We start from the raw sequence: 20,152 nt of genomic DNA on the forward strand, positions 1-20,152 counted from the left end.
ATAATTTTTTGTTTTCAAAAACAAAAACTGTTAGAAAACATGTTTAATAAATTTTAAATTCAAAACTTTTTTTTGAAAATTTGTTAAGAAAATAAAGTGTTTTTATAATAAATTTTAATTATTTTCATTTATTTTTAGGTATTATTTTAAAAATAATTGCATAAATACGAAAAATTATTAAAAATAAATATTATTAGTAAAAATTATTTTTAAAAAATATTTAAAAACATGGAAAACAAACTTACCTGTTAGACCTTTACTCAATAAAGTATTATAGAATTGTTATTTGAAAGTGTTTTCAAAAATTAGTTTTTAATAACTCGGGGTAGCAGCTAAATGTTGGTTGGGACTTGGGAGGTGGTTGCAGTCACAGGTCACGTACCGGAAAAGAGAAACCCATAAACTCGTCAGCAGAACATTCGTCTGTGTCCCAACTCCCACTCCGCAAGCATGTTATTCATATAAATATTCTAATCTCCAGTCCTCTTTTCCTATGAAACCATTCAGACCAAATGCACTCCAAAACCTCACTTCTCTAACTTCTCTAGCAAGCCTTCAATCTCCAAAACTTCGCCTCAATGTTGTCAACAATATCGACGCCCGAATCGTCAAAACTGGTTTTGATCCAGACACATCTCGCTCCAATTTCAGGGTCGGTAATTTTCTTAAAAATGGGGAATTATCTCAAGCACGCCAACTGTTTGAGAAAATGCCTCACAAGAACACTGTCTCAACCAACATGATGATTTCGGGCTATGTCAAGTCTGGCAATCTTGGTGAAGCTAGAAAGTTGTTTGATGGCATGGTTGAACGAACAGCTGTGACATGGACAATTTTGATTGGTGGGTATTCTCAATTGAACCAGTTTAAGGAAGCGTTTGAACTTTTTGTCCAGATGCAGAGGTGTGGGACTGAGCCAGATTATGTGACTTTTGTCACTCTCTTATCAGGGTGCAATGGCCATGAGATGGGGAACCAAATAACTCAAGTTCAGACCCAGATCATCAAATTGGGATATGATTCAAGGCTTATTGTTGGCAACACTCTGGTTGATTCTTATTGCAAATCTAATCGCCTGGATTTAGCTTGTCAGCTCTTTAAGGAAATGCCGGAAATAGATTCAGTTTCTTACAATGCAATGATAACAGGGTATTCAAAAGATGGATTAGATGAGAAAGCTGTAAATCTCTTTGTGGAAATGCAAAACTCAGGTTTGAAGCCCACGGAGTTTACTTTTGCAGCAGTTCTATGTGCCAATATTGGGTTAGATGACATAGTCCTGGGTCAACAAATTCACAGTTTTGTGATCAAGACCAATTTTGTTTGGAATGTGTTTGTGAGCAATGCCTTGCTCGATTTCTACTCAAAGCATGACTCTGTGATTGATGCCAGAAAACTTTTTGATGAGATGCCCGAGCAGGACGGTGTGTCTTATAATGTGATCATCTCAGGCTATGCATGGGATGGAAAACATAAATATGCTTTTGATCTTTTCCGGGAATTACAGTTCACCGCATTTGACAGGAAACAGTTCCCTTTTGCAACCATGTTGAGTATAGCATCAAATACATTAGATTGGGAAATGGGTAGACAAATCCATGCCCAAACTATTGTCACAACAGCTGATTCAGAAATTCTAGTGGGAAATTCTCTGGTAGACATGTATGCAAAATGTGGTAAATTTGAGGAAGCTGAAATGATATTTACAAATTTGACCCATAGAAGTGCAGTTCCGTGGACTGCCATGATCTCAGCTTATGTTCAGAAGGGGTTCTATGAAGAAGGACTTCAATTATTCAATAAGATGCGCCAAGCCAGTGTAATTGCAGACCAGGCCACTTTTGCCAGCCTATTAAGAGCCTCTGCAAGTATAGCTTCACTATCTCTGGGGAAACAGTTGCATTCATTTATAATAAAATCAGGATTCATGTCCAATGTGTTTTCTGGGAGTGCACTTCTAGATGTGTATGCCAAATGTGGGTCCATAAAAGATGCAGTTCAAACCTTTCAGGAGATGCCTGATAGGAATATAGTCTCTTGGAATGCCATGATCTCAGCTTATGCCCAGAATGGGGAAGCTGAGGCCACTCTCAAATCATTCAAAGAGATGGTTCTGTCGGGTCTCCAACCAGATTCTGTAAGCTTCCTCGGCGTACTCTCTGCATGCAGCCATAGTGGGCTTGTTGAAGAAGGATTATGGCACTTCAACTCCATGACTCAAATTTATAAACTTGATCCAAGAAGGGAACATTATGCATCTGTAGTAGACATGTTATGCCGCAGTGGACGTTTCAATGAAGCAGAGAAGTTGATGGCTGAGATGCCGATTGACCCAGATGAAATCATGTGGTCATCAGTTCTGAATGCCTGCAGGATACATAAAAATCAAGAACTTGCCAGAAGAGCAGCGGACCAACTATTCAATATGGAGGAGCTAAGAGATGCTGCTCCTTATGTCAACATGTCTAATATTTATGCAGCAGCAGGGCAATGGGAGAATGTTAGTAAGGTGCACAAAGCAATGAGGGACCGGGGAGTTAAGAAGCTGCCAGCTTATAGTTGGGTTGAAATCAAACATGAGACACACATGTTCTCAGCAAATGATAGGTGTCATCCACAAATAGAAGAAATCAGGAAGAAGATAGACATGTTAACAAAGACGATGGAGGAACTAGGGTACAAACCAGATACGAGTTGTGCCCTTCACAATGAAGATGAGAAGTTCAAAGTAGAGTCTCTTAAATATCACAGCGAGAGGTTAGCAATTGCCTTTGCGCTGATCAGTACACCAGAAGGGTCACCAATACTGGTGATGAAAAACTTGCGAGCTTGTATAGACTGCCATGCTGCCATCAAGGTGATTTCTAAAATTGTAGGACGGGAAATTACAGTTAGGGATTCAACCAGGTTCCATCATTTTAGAGATGGGTTCTGCTCCTGTGGGGACTTTTGGTGAAGATCTAAACATTGAAAGAGAAGGGGATGGCTTTGAGGATGAAAAGGTCTCACCATACACATTTTGCATTTTTTGTAGACTTACCCATTGCATTCATTCGCATAGACACAATCCTAAAAGCTTCGATTTTATTTCTAAAGGGTGTCCTATGATCTTATCGTTGATTTGAATCACAAGTGTTCGATAATACAGACCCATAGGAATAAATCCAACACTTCAAATCACAAAAGATAGATGGCAAAATGAAAATAGGTAAAGAAATATCAATCACCCCAAGAAATTAGATTCAGCAAAAATGAAAATGCCAAAACTGCTACAAGTGTTGATTTCGCATAAGAAAAAAACAACCAAAATTGAAAATTCTGGTATTGGTACATAATGAAATACTACTTCTTAACCAAACTATCAGGAACAAGCTTAAGTTGCTTTCTCTGCTTCGACTTTGCAATCTTCTTCAAGGTCTTAGGGTTACTGATTATCTGAAGCTTGGTCCCAGACTTGAGAATATTCTCCTGTTTCCTTTTTTCTCTCTCCTCCCTCTTCTTCCTCTTCTCCACCTTATTCGTCCTTATCTCCTCCTTCAGCTCCGTCATTCTCTCCTTGTACGCCTTCTTTATCTCCTTCTGCTTCGCCCTTTGCTCGAACGTCGTTCCCTTCAGACTCACCTTCGACGCCGATGATCGCTGCTTCCGCGGCTGCTTCCACTTTCTCCCGGACACCTTTCCGGCGATTATGCCGTCGTATTTGGGCTTGTCTGGGTTCTCGGAGGAAGGTATGGCTTGCCTCTTTGCCGACGGCGCTGAGGCATCATCGTTGTTGTCGTTGTCGATCTCCATCGAGACATCGTTGATTTCAGTTTCTGATGATCTCTTGCGCTTGTTCTTTTGGCCGCCTAGGCCCTCATCCAAGCATCTGAAATCGATCGTGCACGCCATAGAGAGAGGTATAAGCGTCTGGGTTTACCCTAGGGTTTTGTTCCCATGGAATGGGCCTATTTATTAGGTAGATGGCACGGTCTATTGGATCTGGGGTTATTTTTGTAAATTTAGTACTTCATAAATTTTTTACGGAAAACCCATTGGGCATTTGACAAATATATACTTTTTCACAAACCAACTTTATGAAATCTGGAAATCAACTTTTAATGTGAAAAATTATATATTTTTTATGACTTTTAATGTGAAAAATTATATATTTTTTATGCACTCTAAGCCGATTGCATTTTTTGTATCGAGGTTGCCCCTTTTTTTTTTTTTTTCCTCTTGTACCCATAATCCGTCTCTCCCTCCCTCCCCAGCAAAACCGACTAGCTGACATCATCACCGGTTGCCACTCACACCTCTCTCTGATCGGTAATCTCCTCCTCTCTTCCTTGCCCTTCCCTCTTTCTCTCCTTCCCTTTCGACACCACCAAGAGAGAAGAAGGCACGACTGGTTGCCATTAACGACGACAACCAGCAACTCTCATGATTATTGACGACGACAGCGACGGAAGCACCAGCGTAGGGAGAGACCCCTCTACCCAGAGGTGAGCTCACCCTCGCCCTCGTCGGCCTCCCTCCTGCCCCTCCTCGACGTCTCTCTCTACGCTGGTGCTTTGGCCATCGTCGTCGTCAATGACAGCAAGAGTTGTTGGTTGCCACTGTCAACGGCAGCCAGCCGTGCCTTCTTCCCTCTGACCTTGGTTCGCCACCATTGCCACCACCTTCTTCCCTCTTGGTGATGTTGAAAGGAAAGGAAAAAGAGAGAAAGAAGGAAAGGAAAGGGAAAGAGGGGGAGATTGCCGATCGGAGAGAGGTGTGAGTGGCAATTGGTGACGACGTCAACCGATCGGTTTCACTAGGGAGGGAAGGAGAGGCAGATGGTGGGTACGGGAGGAAAAAAAAAAAAGAAAAAAGGCAATCTCGATACAAATAAAAAAGATATAATTTTTCACATTAAAAACTAGCTTTTAGATTTCATAAAATTGGATTCCGGAAAAACGTATATTTCCCAAATGGCCCAATTAAAACACAAGTTTCCCAATTTTTTAGTCCAAAAAATATATATTTTTCTCAAATAAAAATTAATCAATTAAAAGGAATTATCTTACTCCTATCCACCTATTTGCAATACAAGGCTACAATTGTTGCTTCTTCAAACCTCGCTTAAGCAGGTGCTGAACGTGATTATCGTTCGACAACCATGTATTGTATTTTTCTCAGTCAAAATTTGGTCTTTTTGGAATCGGAAAAAGTAATGGGTGCTCGGTCTATAGACGAAGTAGAGAGTTTTTGAGTGTTGATGTTTCTACTAATGCGCTAGCTAGAAAAAGCATTCAAAACCATTTTGCTTACAGAAAGTGTTAAAAAAAACCATAATTCAAAGGAAAATAAAATTATCCAACTATAAATAAATCTCCAAAATCATATCATCACGTATTAATTTAAACTTATTCTATTAACCTAACCATTATGACTCTATCAGGTTGAGCAAATATAATATGAGATGAGATAAATGAGGAGTTAGAAAGGAAGCGGGACATGATATGAAATTTATTTTAGAGGGTAGAGCAATATACAAATGTTAGTATAATCTAATAGTAATTATCCATTTAACAGCAAAATCTTTTGAGTAGGAAATTGAAGCACAACATATGGTGGATCACTCGACTGATCGCTATCAAATTATGAGATGAGGGTTTGCCTGTTCGGGTGGCATCAGAAAGTCCACAGAAGCGTTGGACAGCAAACTGGACCATATATGACACTTTCCACTATAAAAGTGTAAGGAATTTTTTCCATTTCTTTCCAAGATCATTTTTAGGATATTGAAGTTTATAAAATGTGTTCTCTTCTAGAATCTTCTCACATAATCAAGGGCTCTTAAAAAAAGTTTACAATTTTAATTAAAGAGAAATAACAAAAAGGATCACATTTTCACAAGGTGGAGCCCCATTCGTGATTATATCATATCCTATGTTTGGTTGAACATATGATAAGATATAAGTTATCGCATCACTTATCTCATCATATGTTCAATCAAACATAGATAGGATAATTGGTGAAATATATTATTCACTTTTTTTTTTTTATTTCTTGTATATATGATATATTAATTTCGTGTTAAGATATAGGATGTGTATGTCCCCACGTATCATAAATTTCTTTTTTATATACTCATTTTACAAAATATTTTTTTATTATAAATTAAATTTATGGTTATAAAATAATATTAATATATAACATATAAATTATTTTTATATATTAAATAATGTAATATAAAAAAATTAATTTGTAAAGTTTAAATATTTTAATCTAAATATTGTTAAATATAACACATATTCCATTTTTTTTAAATAAAAAATATTGTAATGTAATAGAATTTTTATTTTAAATATTAAAAATAATATATATTTCATATTATTTTTAATTCATTTCACAAATTAAAATATAAAATAAAACATGTTTAATTGGATATACTATCTTAGAAAATAAGATATGTATTTTCTATTCAATTTCCTATTCAATGGATATGATATCCTATAAAATGTGTATATCTTAAGATTTTGAATGGGACATGATATCCTAAAATATACTTATCCTATCCAATCTTATCAATCAAACATCATCTATAAAACTATCATCTAAGAATTCCATCAAAAATTTTTGTATTGAGAACAAGCTCTCAGCTTAAGGCTAGATTCTAGGAAATTTGTGAGAAAATGCAAAGGAGAAAAATGAAAAGAAAACAAATATAAAAAATAAAAAATTTAAAATTAATAAATTATTTTTAAATAATATTTTAAATTTATTTCACTTTTTTTAACTACTATTTGATATTTAAAAATGTACAAATTTCTAGCTTTAATCATATTTAATCTTTTTTTTCTTTTTTTTAATATATTTTTTATAGGATAATCAAACATCAAAAAATTATTTTTCTTTTATCATTTTTTTTCCTTCTGACTACTTTCTGAGAACTAAGATAACCTATGAATAACACCCGAGAAATAATATTTTGGTAAGCTAAACCCATGGATCTACAAACTACAAAACGCATTCACGTGAGATCCAGATTTTTTATTTGAAGAAAACTCAGAAGGCCTGCAACAATTATTGCAGTATTACAACTAGTACGGCATTTATAGCCAGCTAAAACCTTGCAACTAAATATTAGATTGTCCAACAGTTCCTCATCTTAGAACAAGCACAGACAAATCAAATATTAACCTACAAATGAAGAATATTACGTCAAAATGGTTTAACATTATGCGCAAAAACAAAAAACAGTGATGCCCATCAATGTCCATTTGAGAACGCTGAAGTGGAACCATTGTCGGATTGACATTCCCGATCCACTTCAGAGAGACTCTCAAAGAAAGCAGAATGGAGAGCCCTCACACATTTTTCTGCTTGGTCGTCGTTTACAATCAGAGAAATATTAACCTGTTGTGGAAACAAAACAGCATGTCAAGGATACATAATGAGAATTGATGAGGTTTTGACTCCCCAATACACTCATATGTCATAAATAAAAGAAAACAGACCTAAAAGAGTATAGGGGGGCTAATAAGCGGTGGATCCTGCACCACTAAATCATATTTCAGGTATCCAAACTCAGTGCTTAAACTGAATCTGATTCTTACGGAGCCTTTTAATGATTTATGCAGTGATTTTAGCATCTAAAGCTAACATACAGATGCAAACAACCGGAACATGTATGGAAATGAGTCCAAAAAATAGAGCTGAGGGGAAACAGGAAAGAGACCTTAGATGCGCCTTGAGAGATCATCTGGACGTTGACTCCTTTGGTTCGAAGAACATGAAATGCCTGCCATCACATACAAGTAACAAAGTGAGACCAAATGAGGATTAGATATATATATATATACAAACAAAGAAACAGCAAACTAGAGGCTGAACATCGCAGCATAACAGTGCAAATGCAGCTGCTTGCCACCACTTTTTTATTACTAAAAAAACACACACCTTGAGAAAAAAGCAGGTTATTGAGTGTGTTTTAAGCAACAAAGAAGAATGACTGTCAATGTCCATTAAGAACGATTTCTAGCAGAATATCTATACATATGAACAGAAGGAGAAACCTCAAGTGTATTTCCTTCCGAAACCTGACTCACTAAAGACACCCATTCAAAAGTGAATTTTCTGGAAATTAAATGGGGACATGGAGTTCAACTCAAAGACACCCTATGGTTCCATCTACATTACCAAGAAGAATAAGAAGACGAGAGCACACTTCTTACAGTAAGAAGATATGTAAGAATTGAAAAGGAACAGCAAAGCCCTAGACCTCTCATACAGAGAGAACAATCCATAATATCAAATCTTTTCAGATTTGAGTATTAGTGAAAAAGGAAAGATATCTTCAAAATAACCCAAAATGGAGTAAGTAAATGCATCACAGTACCTTCTCTAGTATCAGTGAGGACATCTGGATATTCCCAATGAGAGAAATAATTGATCTGTGCTGAAGAAGATTCACAACTGCAATTTTCTCAAGTTCTTCCACAACATGGTCAAGTTCCTGTTCAAAGAAAGTATGGTCCCAGATATGTTAGGTTATTAAACTCCCTTGACAAGAGAATATCCTACTACAATAACATTAGAATAATGGCAATTATGCTGTCTATGGTGAAGTTAATTTGGCTCCATGGTGATCATGTCACCACCCTTTGTTTTTTCAATACATATACTACCAAACTCAGTGCACATAAGTGCTGACTTCATGAATGAACCTGAACCATCTATTTGGTCAAATTTGCAGCACAATTACAAATATTTAGAGTTGAATGTATATGGGGATTCAAATTGTGAAGCAACATGTTCAATTGTAACATAGAGCATGATATCATACGCTTGCCTGCTGAATCAGTTCTCTGCTCCAAAGCTTTGATGGATCCAATGTCAAGGAAATACTAACTTCACTGGTAGCTACAACATCCACAGATATACCTAACTCTTCAAATATTGAAAATACCTGCCCAGAGACATTACCATGTGCATTTAAGAAGATTTAAATAGAAATGTTTCACAAACAGGACCAAGACCATCAAGTTCAGTCCTTTGCTTATTTACCTTGGCAAGGAAACCAAATTGACCGAGCATACGGGTACTAACAATATCCAACATAGTAACATTCCGTTTCAAAACAATGCTAGTGAGTACTGCCTGAAATTAGGAAAAACTACAGTTAATGCATTTTAAGTTTTCTGGTACAAGAAAGGTTGGGCTTGGCAAATAGCATGCTCTACAAACCTTACTCATGTCTCTCGTTCTTGTAATGAGAGTACCTGGAGCATTACGGTTGTAAGAATTCTTAACCCTTACGGGAATATCACCCTCTCTAGCTGGCCTCATGGACTGTGGATGCAAGACCTGCAAAAGTGAAAATGAAAAAAAGAACAAAGAAAAAAGAGGCATAATTATATTATTCATGATTATTTTTCATAGAGCCCCTGCTTTTGTTAAATTTGGATGTTTTATCTTGTGGAAGGCCAAGAAATCACAAGGCATTAACGCAGCCAATCTTGATTTGTGATCAACTAAGAAGAAAGAAGTACGAACTTGAAGGAATCAGTTGCTTTACGATCGTGTGTACTATACCAAGTTATCTTGCATGAATATGTGTTCATGTGTATTCATCCTCCTATTTCTTCTTCTTATTCCTGTTCTACTGGTACTGTTCTTAAAATCTTCTTTCATCATGCCAGCATTTTTAAGAACCAATCCAATTTCTTTATAAACATACCAAAATTCCCCATTATATATTATCCGCTCAACTATATCTTTGTACTTAATTACACAAAACAGTCATATCCCAGAATTTCCATTGCATATCCTAAATGATAATCATGTATTGAACTTAGAAAAATAAAATAATTGGATACAATGTGTCTAAGTTAGAAGACTTCTATGTTTGACACGATATCCAAAATGGACAAGGTTTCCTTTTAGAAGTGTTTCTGTGACTGAGATGCATAGTTAAGACCTTTTAAATCTGCTGTTTTGATAGCAAAATGAAAGGATGAATTTAGACCAGTAGGCTAAGAAATCTTCAGCTCTGAAAGGAAAAGGCAACTCCTATATGAATACTGAAAACAAGATAAATTTAGAAACCAAAACTTCCCAGAACAGGTACTGGTAGACCACAGCCTATAAAGTAAGGACTGGAGATGAGTTGGGCTAGCAGGATTTGGAAAAGGATAGGGTGCACCAAACAAGTCAGGAATAAAAAAAAATGGAAATGAGTCGACTGTTTCCAGAAGTTTAGCCTTACCCCAGAAATCGGTGGCTATTTGGTTATTTTCTTTTAATCATTTACTATTCAAAACTTCAGCTGAAATTTTGTGCCAATTTAAAATGTCAACCAAACTTGGAAAATTCAGATTAAGTAATTAAAATATTTGAAAAAGCCACCTCAATGAAATTTGGCCCTATAACCAGCAATTCAGATGCCTCAGAATGAGGCCCCTAAAACATCTGGATTAACAAACAAGGGTAGCAGCAACCCATACGCTCAAACCAAATGCTAGAGTTACAATACCTGAGCACCAAAATATGCAAGTTCAGCCGCCTCATCAAATGTCAAATATTCAACAGGTTTTGCATGTGAATATATGTTTGGATCACATGTCAAAACACCATCAACATCCTTCCAAACCTGTAATAAACAAAAAATTAGATTCTCATGTTTTTTTTTTTCAGTTTGGAAGATCATATGAAAGTATGACGAAACAAACTGTAGATAACTTATATAAGGTTTCCATTGACTTGTTAAAATGTAACTATTTCACATACTAGAAAGAAAAATAAGGTTTGTTTTTTTTTAAACACACGCATTAAGCATCTGCACTGACCTGAATCTCTCGCAAGCCCAAAGCTTTACCTAAGGTAGTGGCTGTTAAGTCACTACCACCACGACCCAGTGTAGTCACTGCACAAGATCTCCAGCCCTACAATCAGGAGCAAATATATATATATACATATAGCATCTGTTGATAAACCTTACAAAAGAACTCCCATTCAAGTGGAGTAGACACTGCAATCTTTTCATTGAGAAAATCTATGAAGCAGTTAGCCAGAAGAAAAACCTTTCCCAGGAAGCCAGTAACAATAGGAATTGCAGGATCACTAATCCAATCACCAAGTAACCTCTTAGCAACAGCTGGATAAGTTGCTTCCAAAATGTCAGCATTTGTGAAGTCATCTGTGGTTATGAATCCAATATCGAATGCATCATACTACAAAACAGTATGCAATGTTACAATTAGCTATTATCTGAAATATCGTTAACAAAGTACACAGGTGTGCAAATACAGAAAGCAGATCATCAGGAAATGACATACTTGGCGGGCCTTAGCACCAATTTTATTCATGTATGCTGCAAAAAGTCTTGTTGACATGCATTCTCCAAATGAAACTAAATAGTCTTTTGTGCGTAAAGTCAACTCTTTCATCATAGCAATTCCCTTGAGAAGTTGTTCCAATTCTTCTAAGTGAGCTGCAAAATGTTTTTAATACCCACAAAAGCATGAGAGCCAAAAGAGACAGGAGTAAGGACTAAACAAAAATTAGCTGAACAGGCATGGTGAGGCAGATCAGGAATTAAAGATAGCACATATACTTTAAACCATCAGCTCAGTGAAAAGAGAATGAGACAAACACTAGGAAGACAGAAAACCTTTAGGAATATAGGATTTAGAAGTAAAATGGAAATTGTTCACATGAACAAAATTAAAGGAATCTGTATTAAATTTTGATTCCCCCTATTCCTAATAAAAGGAAAGCATACTATCTAGTGGAGGGACCTAAATAAACCCGCTGCAGGACTTGTTCAAGTTTAGCTTGGTTGAAATGTAGAGCTCAACCAGAACCCAGCTACAGCTACCCATAAAAGTTTGGTACATGTAGGCTTGGTGATTAAGAGAACAACGATATATGAGATTTAGATACAACAAATCATTGTCCAAATTCTTTAGATTAGCAAACAAAATTCGATTCAGAATAAAAAATAGAAACTCACCTGAAATAACAGAACTGTCTACTCCAAGCTCATCTGCAGTCCTGAATAAGGTAAATGATGCACTATTAGAACAAGTCTCAAAGGCCTCACTCCAAAAAAATTTAAAAACTTCAAGGAATTAGATGTTTATAGATCAAAGATGTTTTGTTTTTTTCTTAGTGGTTCTTAATTTCAAAGGAGGTCAAGGAAACCTTTTACCTGAGATGTAATTCTTTTATGAAGGTCAGCTCATCAATACAGGATGCATTAGAAACACCGCAACTGACAGCCTTTTCACCAGCCTAACACATTAGCAACTAATTATTCCATAAAGACAATACATGCAAGCAAAAGAAGAAATAAATGAAAAAAGAAAAGAAAAAAGAAAAGAAAAAAGCATAACGAGGATTTGTACCAGCAAAAGCTTGTTAGTTGTCTTTCCCATTGCAGAGAGAACAATGACAGGCCTCTCGTTGGGGAAGCTTAGAATAAGATCAGCAACTTCCCTCATCCTCTCGGCAGATGCCACTGATGAGCCACCAAACTTCATGGCGATAGTCAATTGCTCTGTGACTCCATCAGTGGTTTGATTCTCAGTTTTGCTCTTTTCAAGTACGTCTATAGATCCTCCGCTGCAACAGACTCTCAAAACATTTTTTCTAGAAGAATCTTTTACACTTCTACACAATCTGGAACCCCCAGCCACAGATAGGGTAAAATCAACCCGCTGTGACCACAGAGGTTGACAATGCAAAGATCTTCTTGAGGAAACCGCACAATTGGGAGTTGTAACACCACACAAATGCAATGCACCCGCCATCCTAAATCAGCTCAAGAATTTCAATGTTCTATTTCTCAGCTAATGGATCAGACTACAAAATAAGTTATTTCGACGAATGATGTTCGCACAACAGAAAAATGTTAAATGCAGTATTCGGTTATGATAGAAATCCTCAGGGACCTTCAAAATTCGGAGACCTGTCTTCAAGTTCGATCTAATAGACGACCTGCACATTCCGCGACTTGATTAATAGATTTGCACAATGAACACTAAAGGAGAAATTCGAAAATTAAACAAAAATCTTCAAACAACTGAGTTACAACTGCAAGGACTTTTTGAGAACTTTTGATTCTCTATCAAATAAAAAACGACATAAATCATGACTCTAACATTTGGTTTATTCATTTCTTTCCGCCATTTTCTCGGCAACCAAACACAGAAATGCCGAAAAAAAAAAAAGAAGAAGCCTCCAAAAAATCCAGGCATTGAAATAAAATGAAAGAACGAGATAGCAATAGACATTGGAGCGTACCTTGAAACAAAGCTCCGAGAAAGAATAGCAACAAGCAGCTCTCCAGACGCAGCTTCAAACGAAGAAAGAACGTCTGGGTTTAGTTCTAGATTTGTCCAAGGTTCTTTCCTATTCTCCGGTCTATTTTGACCACTAAGCTTCGGAGCTCTGAAGGGACGCGAGAAGCAACAGGGCGGCGCCCCCTATATAGCCCAAATTTCCATTTTTCCATTCAAAAAGCGTGTTTTTTTATATTTGAAACCCTTGACAACTTTCTGTTGCAATGGACGGCTGAGATGAAATCTGATGTAACTATAACAGAGCGCATTATTACCATGCTATATTGACAGCCCATTCGTTCGTAGCGTTGTGGCAAACTGGGTCTGATCTGGATGAGAGAACGACGTATCTCATATCGAACGGCTGTAGGGGTTCGTGTAAAGAACAGCCCGTGATCGTAAATATTCTTAGACATTATTGGGGCTGAACTATGGGCTCACGATTTTTGGATGTAGAGAGTGGACACTGGTCTTTGAATCAGACGCCAGCAATTTCATATTTCTCTACGAGAACGTGGGCGTATAGACTAATGGTTTAGCCTGATTCCTTTGGAATCAAGTCATATATGGTCCCCCGGAGAGAATGTTTTCCTCTTCTGGAGGCAAACAAAATTTTTGCCTCTCGTTAATTTGATAACATATATTATTTTTAATTTTTCATATTAAAATAAATATAACATAAAGAGTAATACTTGTATGTCTTTTAGGGGGTGTTTGGTACGTCGGAATAGGGAATGGAATGAATTTGATGATTTCATTTCTAGCATTTGGATGAACTTAGGAATGCAAGATTGGAATGATTATTTGTTTCCATTCCAATATTTGATAATAATAGGAATGGAAATGAAAAAGAAATAAATTTATAATAATATCCTTACATATAATTTAAAATATTTTTTTATTTTTACTTTAATTTTAAAAAAATAAAATTTGAGAGGTTTTTTGTTATTAAATAATAAGACTAAAAAAAATATATATACTCAATAAATAAAAAATTAACCATAAAAAATCATATAACCTTAATGCACAAATATTCAATTATTATTTTTATTAAAAATTTGAATAATTTGTCATGCTTAAGTAGTTATAAAATTATATTTTTCAAAAAAAATTTATTTATTATAATATTTAAATTCGGAAACGCAATAGATTTTCTGTGAGACGGCAGAATCCATAGCTTTTAACTAGGAAAGGAAGACGCTGATAATAATAAACAAAGGGGAAAAAAAACCAAAAGTTTTGTTTTTGTTTGTTTTTTTCTTTTTATTTTTTTCCTAACCATTAAAAATTTTCAATATTGTAAACACGTGAAATCAAAAAATCTTTTTTCAACCATTTCAATTTTTCTCTCCAGTTTCTATTAATACAAAATAAAGAAACATCAAAGATTTCAAACATAAATTAATAAAAAAAAATTTTAATCGATTTATAGAGAAGAAGAAACACATATAAAGAAGTAGAAGAAGAAAGAGAAAATAAGGTAAACTTGATCGAAGATGTAGAAGGGAGTTTTCAGAACCTAGTTGTAGCAAACAATGACAAATCCTAGATCCAACAATCAAAATGAACATCCAAAACCCTATAAATTAGAAATCGATTTTTTTTTTTTTTTAAATATCGTGAAAGGTTTAATTGATTCAATTTAGAAGAATCACTTGTTGCAGAGAATTGGATGATGAGTGGATCTCTAGCTTTGCAAAGAAGATAAGAAGTGGATGATGAATAGATCTCTACCTTTGCAAAGAAGATAAACATCGGGTTTGAAGAACAAGATAAGAGGGTAAAATAATAATTTAGGTTATTTTATTTTATCAAATAGGTTTAAATGAATCAAAATACCACCTACTTTTAATGAATGCAAATCCGACTCATAAGTTGGATTTAATTTCTGCCGGAATAATTTTTTATTTCATTTATCCAAACATAGGAATAAGGGAGAAAATGAATGAGATGTCTATTCTCACTCCCTATTCCCGTGTACCAAACACCCCCTTAATGTAATGACCAGCACCCAGTATTGTCCGCTTTGGGCCCAAAGGGACCCTCACGGCTTTAAAATGCGTCTACTTGGTTAAAAAGAACTTCTACATATATAGCGTCAGGAACTTTCTCCCTTATCCGATGTGGGACATCACAAACACCTCCTCATGCAAACACAACGTTCTCGTTGTGTCCCACTGGATTGTAGGGTCAAACAGACAAACACCCCTTACAGAGCCAAACAAACCCCCACACCAAGGTCTGGGATCGGCTCTGATACCACTCTATCACGCCCTAAGACCCACTCCAAGGGCATGACGGTCATTTCACACTTCAAACCCGTAATCGGAAGTTACCAATTACCAAATACCTATTCAGAGTAGCGGAACAAAATCTAAAATCCTCAAAATTCGATTTCAAATAACCTAAAACATCCACTATCCAAAATCCATTGTCCAAATATTTGCAAACTTAAACAATTTAAGTACTAAAACAAATTTCAAAATCTCCAAAACTCAACTTTGAACTAACATAAAATTTAAATGATCAATATCCAAATAGCTTCCAAATACCAAAAGATTCAAATGAACATAACTAACAGTTAAACAAAATCCAACGTAAAATCCTAAGTCAAATCCTAATGATAATCATTCCTCAGCCTAGCCATCACTCCTCACTCGAACTAAGGGTACCTGAAAAGTAGTCAAATAGGAATGAGCTCACAGCCCAATAAGGAACATTAATGCAGTCCATAGATCAAATATTTCAAACTCACTTGCAAAATAAGAGATATTGTAATCAATCATTTTCATAAAGTTGTAAGTAAATTTTTTTTTTTTTTTTTTTTTTTGCCAATACATTCAAAATTTCTAACTGTATGCATTTATTTCTGATTCAAACAATTTCATATCAAATTAGTCAAAACATTACAATAATTTATTTACTCTGATCATCAAACATCAAAGGGTGCCCAGTTAGGTGAGACTTTTCAAATGGGTGGCTAACCTTAAATTGTTCCTTTAAGGTGGACAAAACCAAACACTACTAGTACTAGTAACCTTTAATCGAAACCCCTAAAGGCTGGGGTTCAAATCAATTACATTCCCCACCAAGAAATGTAAAGGTCGACTATTATATCTCATTGTCAATGGTCAAAAGTCAACTATTATATCCCGTTGATAAGGGCCAAACAAACCAGAGTCAAATATTTATTTCATTTATTTAAATTTGCAACATATAATATCTCCACATTTATTTGTCAAAAACATAATATAAAATTATAACATACTTTTCATGCAAAACAGGTTTGATCCATGCATAAAACAGAATATAACTCAAACGTTTTCAAATAATGTATATATATATATATAAAAAATTGTTTCAAAAAAAGAATTTAACAATTACATTAATTTTCCTTACCTCAAAAGAAGTCCTCAAAAACTTTGGAAAGAAAAAATCTTGAAAATCTACTCTTCACCTAACAAAATATAAGAGGAATAATTATTACTATTTATCTAAAATTATAGGTTTGACAATCCTAAAATTTTAGGTATTCAAATTAATATTTTTTTTTTATGAAAGATAATTTAATCTATTCATATTTTAAAAATTAATAAATTTCTAATTCATATAAAACTGAATTTTTTTTAAAATTTATTTCTTGGGACACAACTTAATTAAACTATAATTTATTTCAATAATTAATTTCTATGTTATTTATTAACTTACGCTCATAATTATAATATAAAAAAAAACTTTACTTCCTTTTTATTTAAAACTTCTATTCTCTCATATATTTTTTTTTAAACATAAACTTTATTCCCAATAATACTCCAATATTGCCAACAAAATAATCGACATATATATATTAACTAACAAACACCCTCCATCCGTATACACACACACACACACATATATATATATATATTCATTCTCCAATTCAAATAGGAGTTGTCCCTGGTGCCAAATCAATGGTGAACTCCACCTCCCTCTTTGGTCGCAAGCCAGGTAGATCCTCTGGAAAGACATCAGAACAGTCCCTTACAATAGGTATGTCTTTCAACTTTAAATCATTTTCCTCATTCACAACATAAGCTAAAAAGCCTTGACAACCTTGACAGCCTTTCCTGAGCAAAGAACTAGCTCGCAAGGCTGAGATCACACGCAGTGGTTTGTCTACATGCTTCCCCTCAAAACTAAAATCAGGCTAACCAGGAATGCCAAAAGTCACTCTTTTCCCAAAACAATCAATAGAAGCATGATAAGAAGCTAACCAATGCATCCCCAAAATCACATCAAAATCTTGAAGGTCCAGAAGTACTAAGTCAACTGTCATCTTTCTATACCCAATCATCACACAATAATCTCTAATTATTTTATTAACCACAACAGAATCTCCCAAAGGAGTAGCAACAAATAAATCAAAGTTCATATTATCAATCAGCATACCCAACAAACCAACAAAAGATACGGAAACAAAAGAGTGCGTTGATATAGGATCAATTAAGGCTCTAGCAAATAAGGTGTGAATTCGAAGGGTACCTGTCACTACATCAGACGTAGCCTGAGTATCTTTATGAGTCATAGCAAATACTCACCCTTGAGCCCTGGGCTTCTATCTATCATCTTTATTATCCTCCTTAAGCTTCCCAAATACAAATTTCCTATTTTCTGGACAATCTCGAACCATATGTCCCTGTTTTCTACAACTAAAACAAGCTCTTGTCTCTCTATAGCATGACCTACCCCCATGCTTCTTGCCATAAATAGGACAAATCCCATCTAAATCTTGTGCTGCTTTTCCTTTATTCTGATTTCTATTTGGAGCAGACCTTTTCTGTGCTTGGTTACCATGAGCACCATCATTTCTATTCATCTTCCTTTGTTGTTCCCTATATTGGTGAAACTCTTCATTATCCTTCTCTGCAATAAGGGCTTTGTCTACCACCTCTGAATAAACACTAAGCTTCAGAATTGATATCTTATTCTTCAGATAAGGTTTCAGTCCATCCTGAAACTTTAATGCTTTTTTCTCCTCTGTAGCAATCAACTATGGGGCAAAACATGATAGTTCGGTAAACTTAGCCTCATATTGGGCCACAATCAAATCCCCCTGTTCCAAATGGACAAACTCTCCCATCTTTGGTCGTCGAACACTGTCAGGAAAGTACTTCTTATAAAAGGCCTCCCTAAACTGACTTCAAACAATAGGTCTCTGATCCTCCAAAAGCCTTTTAGTCATGCACCACCAATGGTCTTCCTCTTTGTCTAGCATAAATGCTGCATATGAGGCTTTTTGCTCCTTAGAACAATCAATGACATCAAATAATTTCTCTATCTTCATAATCCAAGTCTCTGCCTCTGTTGGATCCAAAGTACTAGAAAAGTAAGGGTGACCCAACTTATTAAAGTCGTTAAAGAAGCTACCCCTAGAAGATGAGGATTGTCCTTGACCATTACTTCCAGTAGCTCTAGCCTGACGCTCAACCAAGCCAGCCAAAGTCCCTAAATATCTATAAAGCCCTTCAGTACTCATAAGGGGCAAAGCCTCAGGTGGAGGAGGTATATCATCATTAGCCTGACTGTTTTGGGAAGATGCAGGTCTCCTTGGTGGCATAGTGTCCTATAAAGCAACATATATAACTAAATTAGTCACTAAGAAGTCAAATAAGCAAATCAGAATTGTAAAGAATAAAAAAAATCAGACTAGATGAAGTTGAAACTTAAACTAATGCGTCACTCATCTATTCCCAAAGGTAAACTAAACAAGTTCCCATCAAAATCACAACCTAATGCTCTGATACCATTTATAATGACCCGCACCCAACCATGTAGATATTGTCCGTTTTGGACCCAAAGGGGCCCTCACGGCTTTAAAACGCGTCTACTTGGTTAAGAGGAGCCTCTATATATATAGCGTCAGGAACTTTCTCTCCTATCTAATGTGGGACATCACATTTAAACTATATAATTTATTTATTGAAAAATAAAAATTTATGCATCCCTACAATAATTTTTATAAATAAATTAGAGAGAAGATTAATTTTTTTCAATTCTACAAATATATATAGTTAAAATAATGTTTTGAAAATCGAATTAAACTTTTTTTATGAGATGTGCCTATGTTGGAAAATTAGTTGATATTGGGAATTTTAGTAAATTCTACGGGAAGTTCATATGGTCAGGGTGTTTGATTATTGACTAAAAGCCCTCGAAATTTGAGTTGAAGTTTCTTCTTAGAATTGTTACACCAACATCTTAACTTTACTGATGTTTTTCCATAATGTGTTTCATGTGCTTCAAAGACTTCTATCACTTGTCTAACCACATATTGCGAATCATCATAGATTTCTTATATTTTTGATTTTATGCTTTAAGCAAGTCATAATTTGGTTGACAACACTTTGTGTTCAGCATAATTGTTGGTGCCTTTGAATCTCAATTGGATGCCTTACTTCATCTTTATTTCCTTGAGGGATACAACACAAACTCCTACCCTAGTGAGCATGATGGTCGATGACCTATGTCCAAATAATTTCCCACTTTGTTTTTTGAGTTCGTATATTTCGTAATGTTTAGCTCCCACCACATTTGAGAAGTCTACCACAAAATTTATCATAATTGGGTTTTTGAAAATGTCGTTGTCATGTATTGAATATTTAACTCACTTAGTTCTATTAATCACTTTATCATGTGTCTTGAGACATTAAGTTTGATTAGGATCATTTGGAGTGTCCATTTATTCACTAATTCAATTGTATAGGCCTAAATGTATTGTCTTAGCCCCCTAATAGTTGTTTGTAATGAGAAAGTTATTGGTTAGCGGGTTGTGTCAAGCTTTGGTTTCTACTAAGGCTTTGCTT

The 20,152-nt window shown here is 35.3% G+C and overlaps 3 protein-coding genes across 4 annotated transcripts; 1 reads left to right on the top strand and 2 right to left on the bottom strand.

Annotated features, from left to right (window-relative positions):
• The first annotated feature begins 291 nt into the window (after positions 1 to 291).
• Positions 292 to 3,092, top strand: LOC100854796 (putative pentatricopeptide repeat-containing protein At2g01510). Its single transcript, XM_019224679.2, has one exon. The coding sequence runs from the start codon at positions 494 to 496 to the stop codon at positions 2,954 to 2,956; it is 2,463 nt and encodes an 820-aa protein (XP_019080224.1). The 5' UTR covers positions 292 to 493; the 3' UTR covers positions 2,957 to 3,092.
• A 113-nt stretch (positions 3,093 to 3,205) lies between these two features.
• Positions 3,206 to 3,978, bottom strand: LOC100254991 (uncharacterized). Its single transcript, XM_002275811.4, has one exon. It carries the CDS (start codon positions 3,889 to 3,891, stop codon positions 3,343 to 3,345), a length of 549 nt encoding a protein of 182 aa, XP_002275847.1. The 5' UTR covers positions 3,892 to 3,978; the 3' UTR covers positions 3,206 to 3,342.
• Positions 3,979 to 6,996: 3,018 nt separating this feature from the next.
• On the bottom strand, positions 6,997 to 13,653 carry LOC100260089 (aspartokinase 2, chloroplastic). 2 transcript variants are annotated; one of them, XM_002275743.5, is made up of 14 exons: positions 13,273 to 13,653; positions 12,375 to 12,966; positions 12,179 to 12,261; positions 11,981 to 12,021; positions 11,304 to 11,458; positions 11,049 to 11,198; positions 10,815 to 10,910; positions 10,502 to 10,618; positions 9,214 to 9,333; positions 9,034 to 9,126; positions 8,819 to 8,935; positions 8,366 to 8,482; positions 7,706 to 7,768; positions 6,997 to 7,383 (listed from the first exon to the last, which is right to left on the bottom strand). In XM_002275743.5, the coding sequence occupies exons 2-14, from the start codon at positions 12,777 to 12,779 to the stop codon at positions 7,237 to 7,239; spliced, it is 1,704 nt and encodes a 567-aa protein (XP_002275779.1). In that variant the 5' UTR covers positions 12,780 to 12,966; positions 13,273 to 13,653; the 3' UTR covers positions 6,997 to 7,236. The 2 variants fall into 2 exon arrangements, with proteins under 2 accessions (XP_002275779.1, XP_010660689.1); XM_010662387.3 differs by having other exon boundaries at positions 8,813 to 8,935.
• Between the last annotated feature and the right edge of the window lie 6,499 nt (positions 13,654 to 20,152).

Source organism: Vitis vinifera, chromosome 14 (genome assembly GCF_030704535.1).
Source record: "Vitis vinifera cultivar Pinot Noir 40024 chromosome 14, ASM3070453v1".
In the NCBI taxonomy this organism is placed as follows: Eukaryota; Viridiplantae; Streptophyta; class Magnoliopsida; order Vitales; family Vitaceae; genus Vitis; species Vitis vinifera.

Bases quoted from the DNA above. Each gene is read 5' to 3' on its own strand.
- LOC100260089 (XM_010662387.3), bottom strand. From the start codon at position 12,779: ATGGCGGGTGCATTGCATTTGTGTGGTGTTACAACTCCCAATTGTGCG. The intron at 10,619-10,814 runs GTCAGTGCAGAT...TGTTTATTACAG, and splicing joins TGGGCTTGCGAGAGATTCAG to GTTTGGAAGGATGTTGATGG. The intron at 8,483-8,812 runs GTATGATATCAT...TTCTTTGAACAG, and splicing joins AACTGATTCAGCAGGCAAGC to GAACTTGACCATGTTGTGGA.
- LOC100854796 (XM_019224679.2), top strand. From the start codon at position 494: ATGAAACCATTCAGACCAAATGCACTCCAAAACCTCACTTCTCTAACT.
- LOC100254991 (XM_002275811.4), bottom strand. From the start codon at position 3,891: ATGGCGTGCACGATCGATTTCAGATGCTTGGATGAGGGCCTAGGCGGC.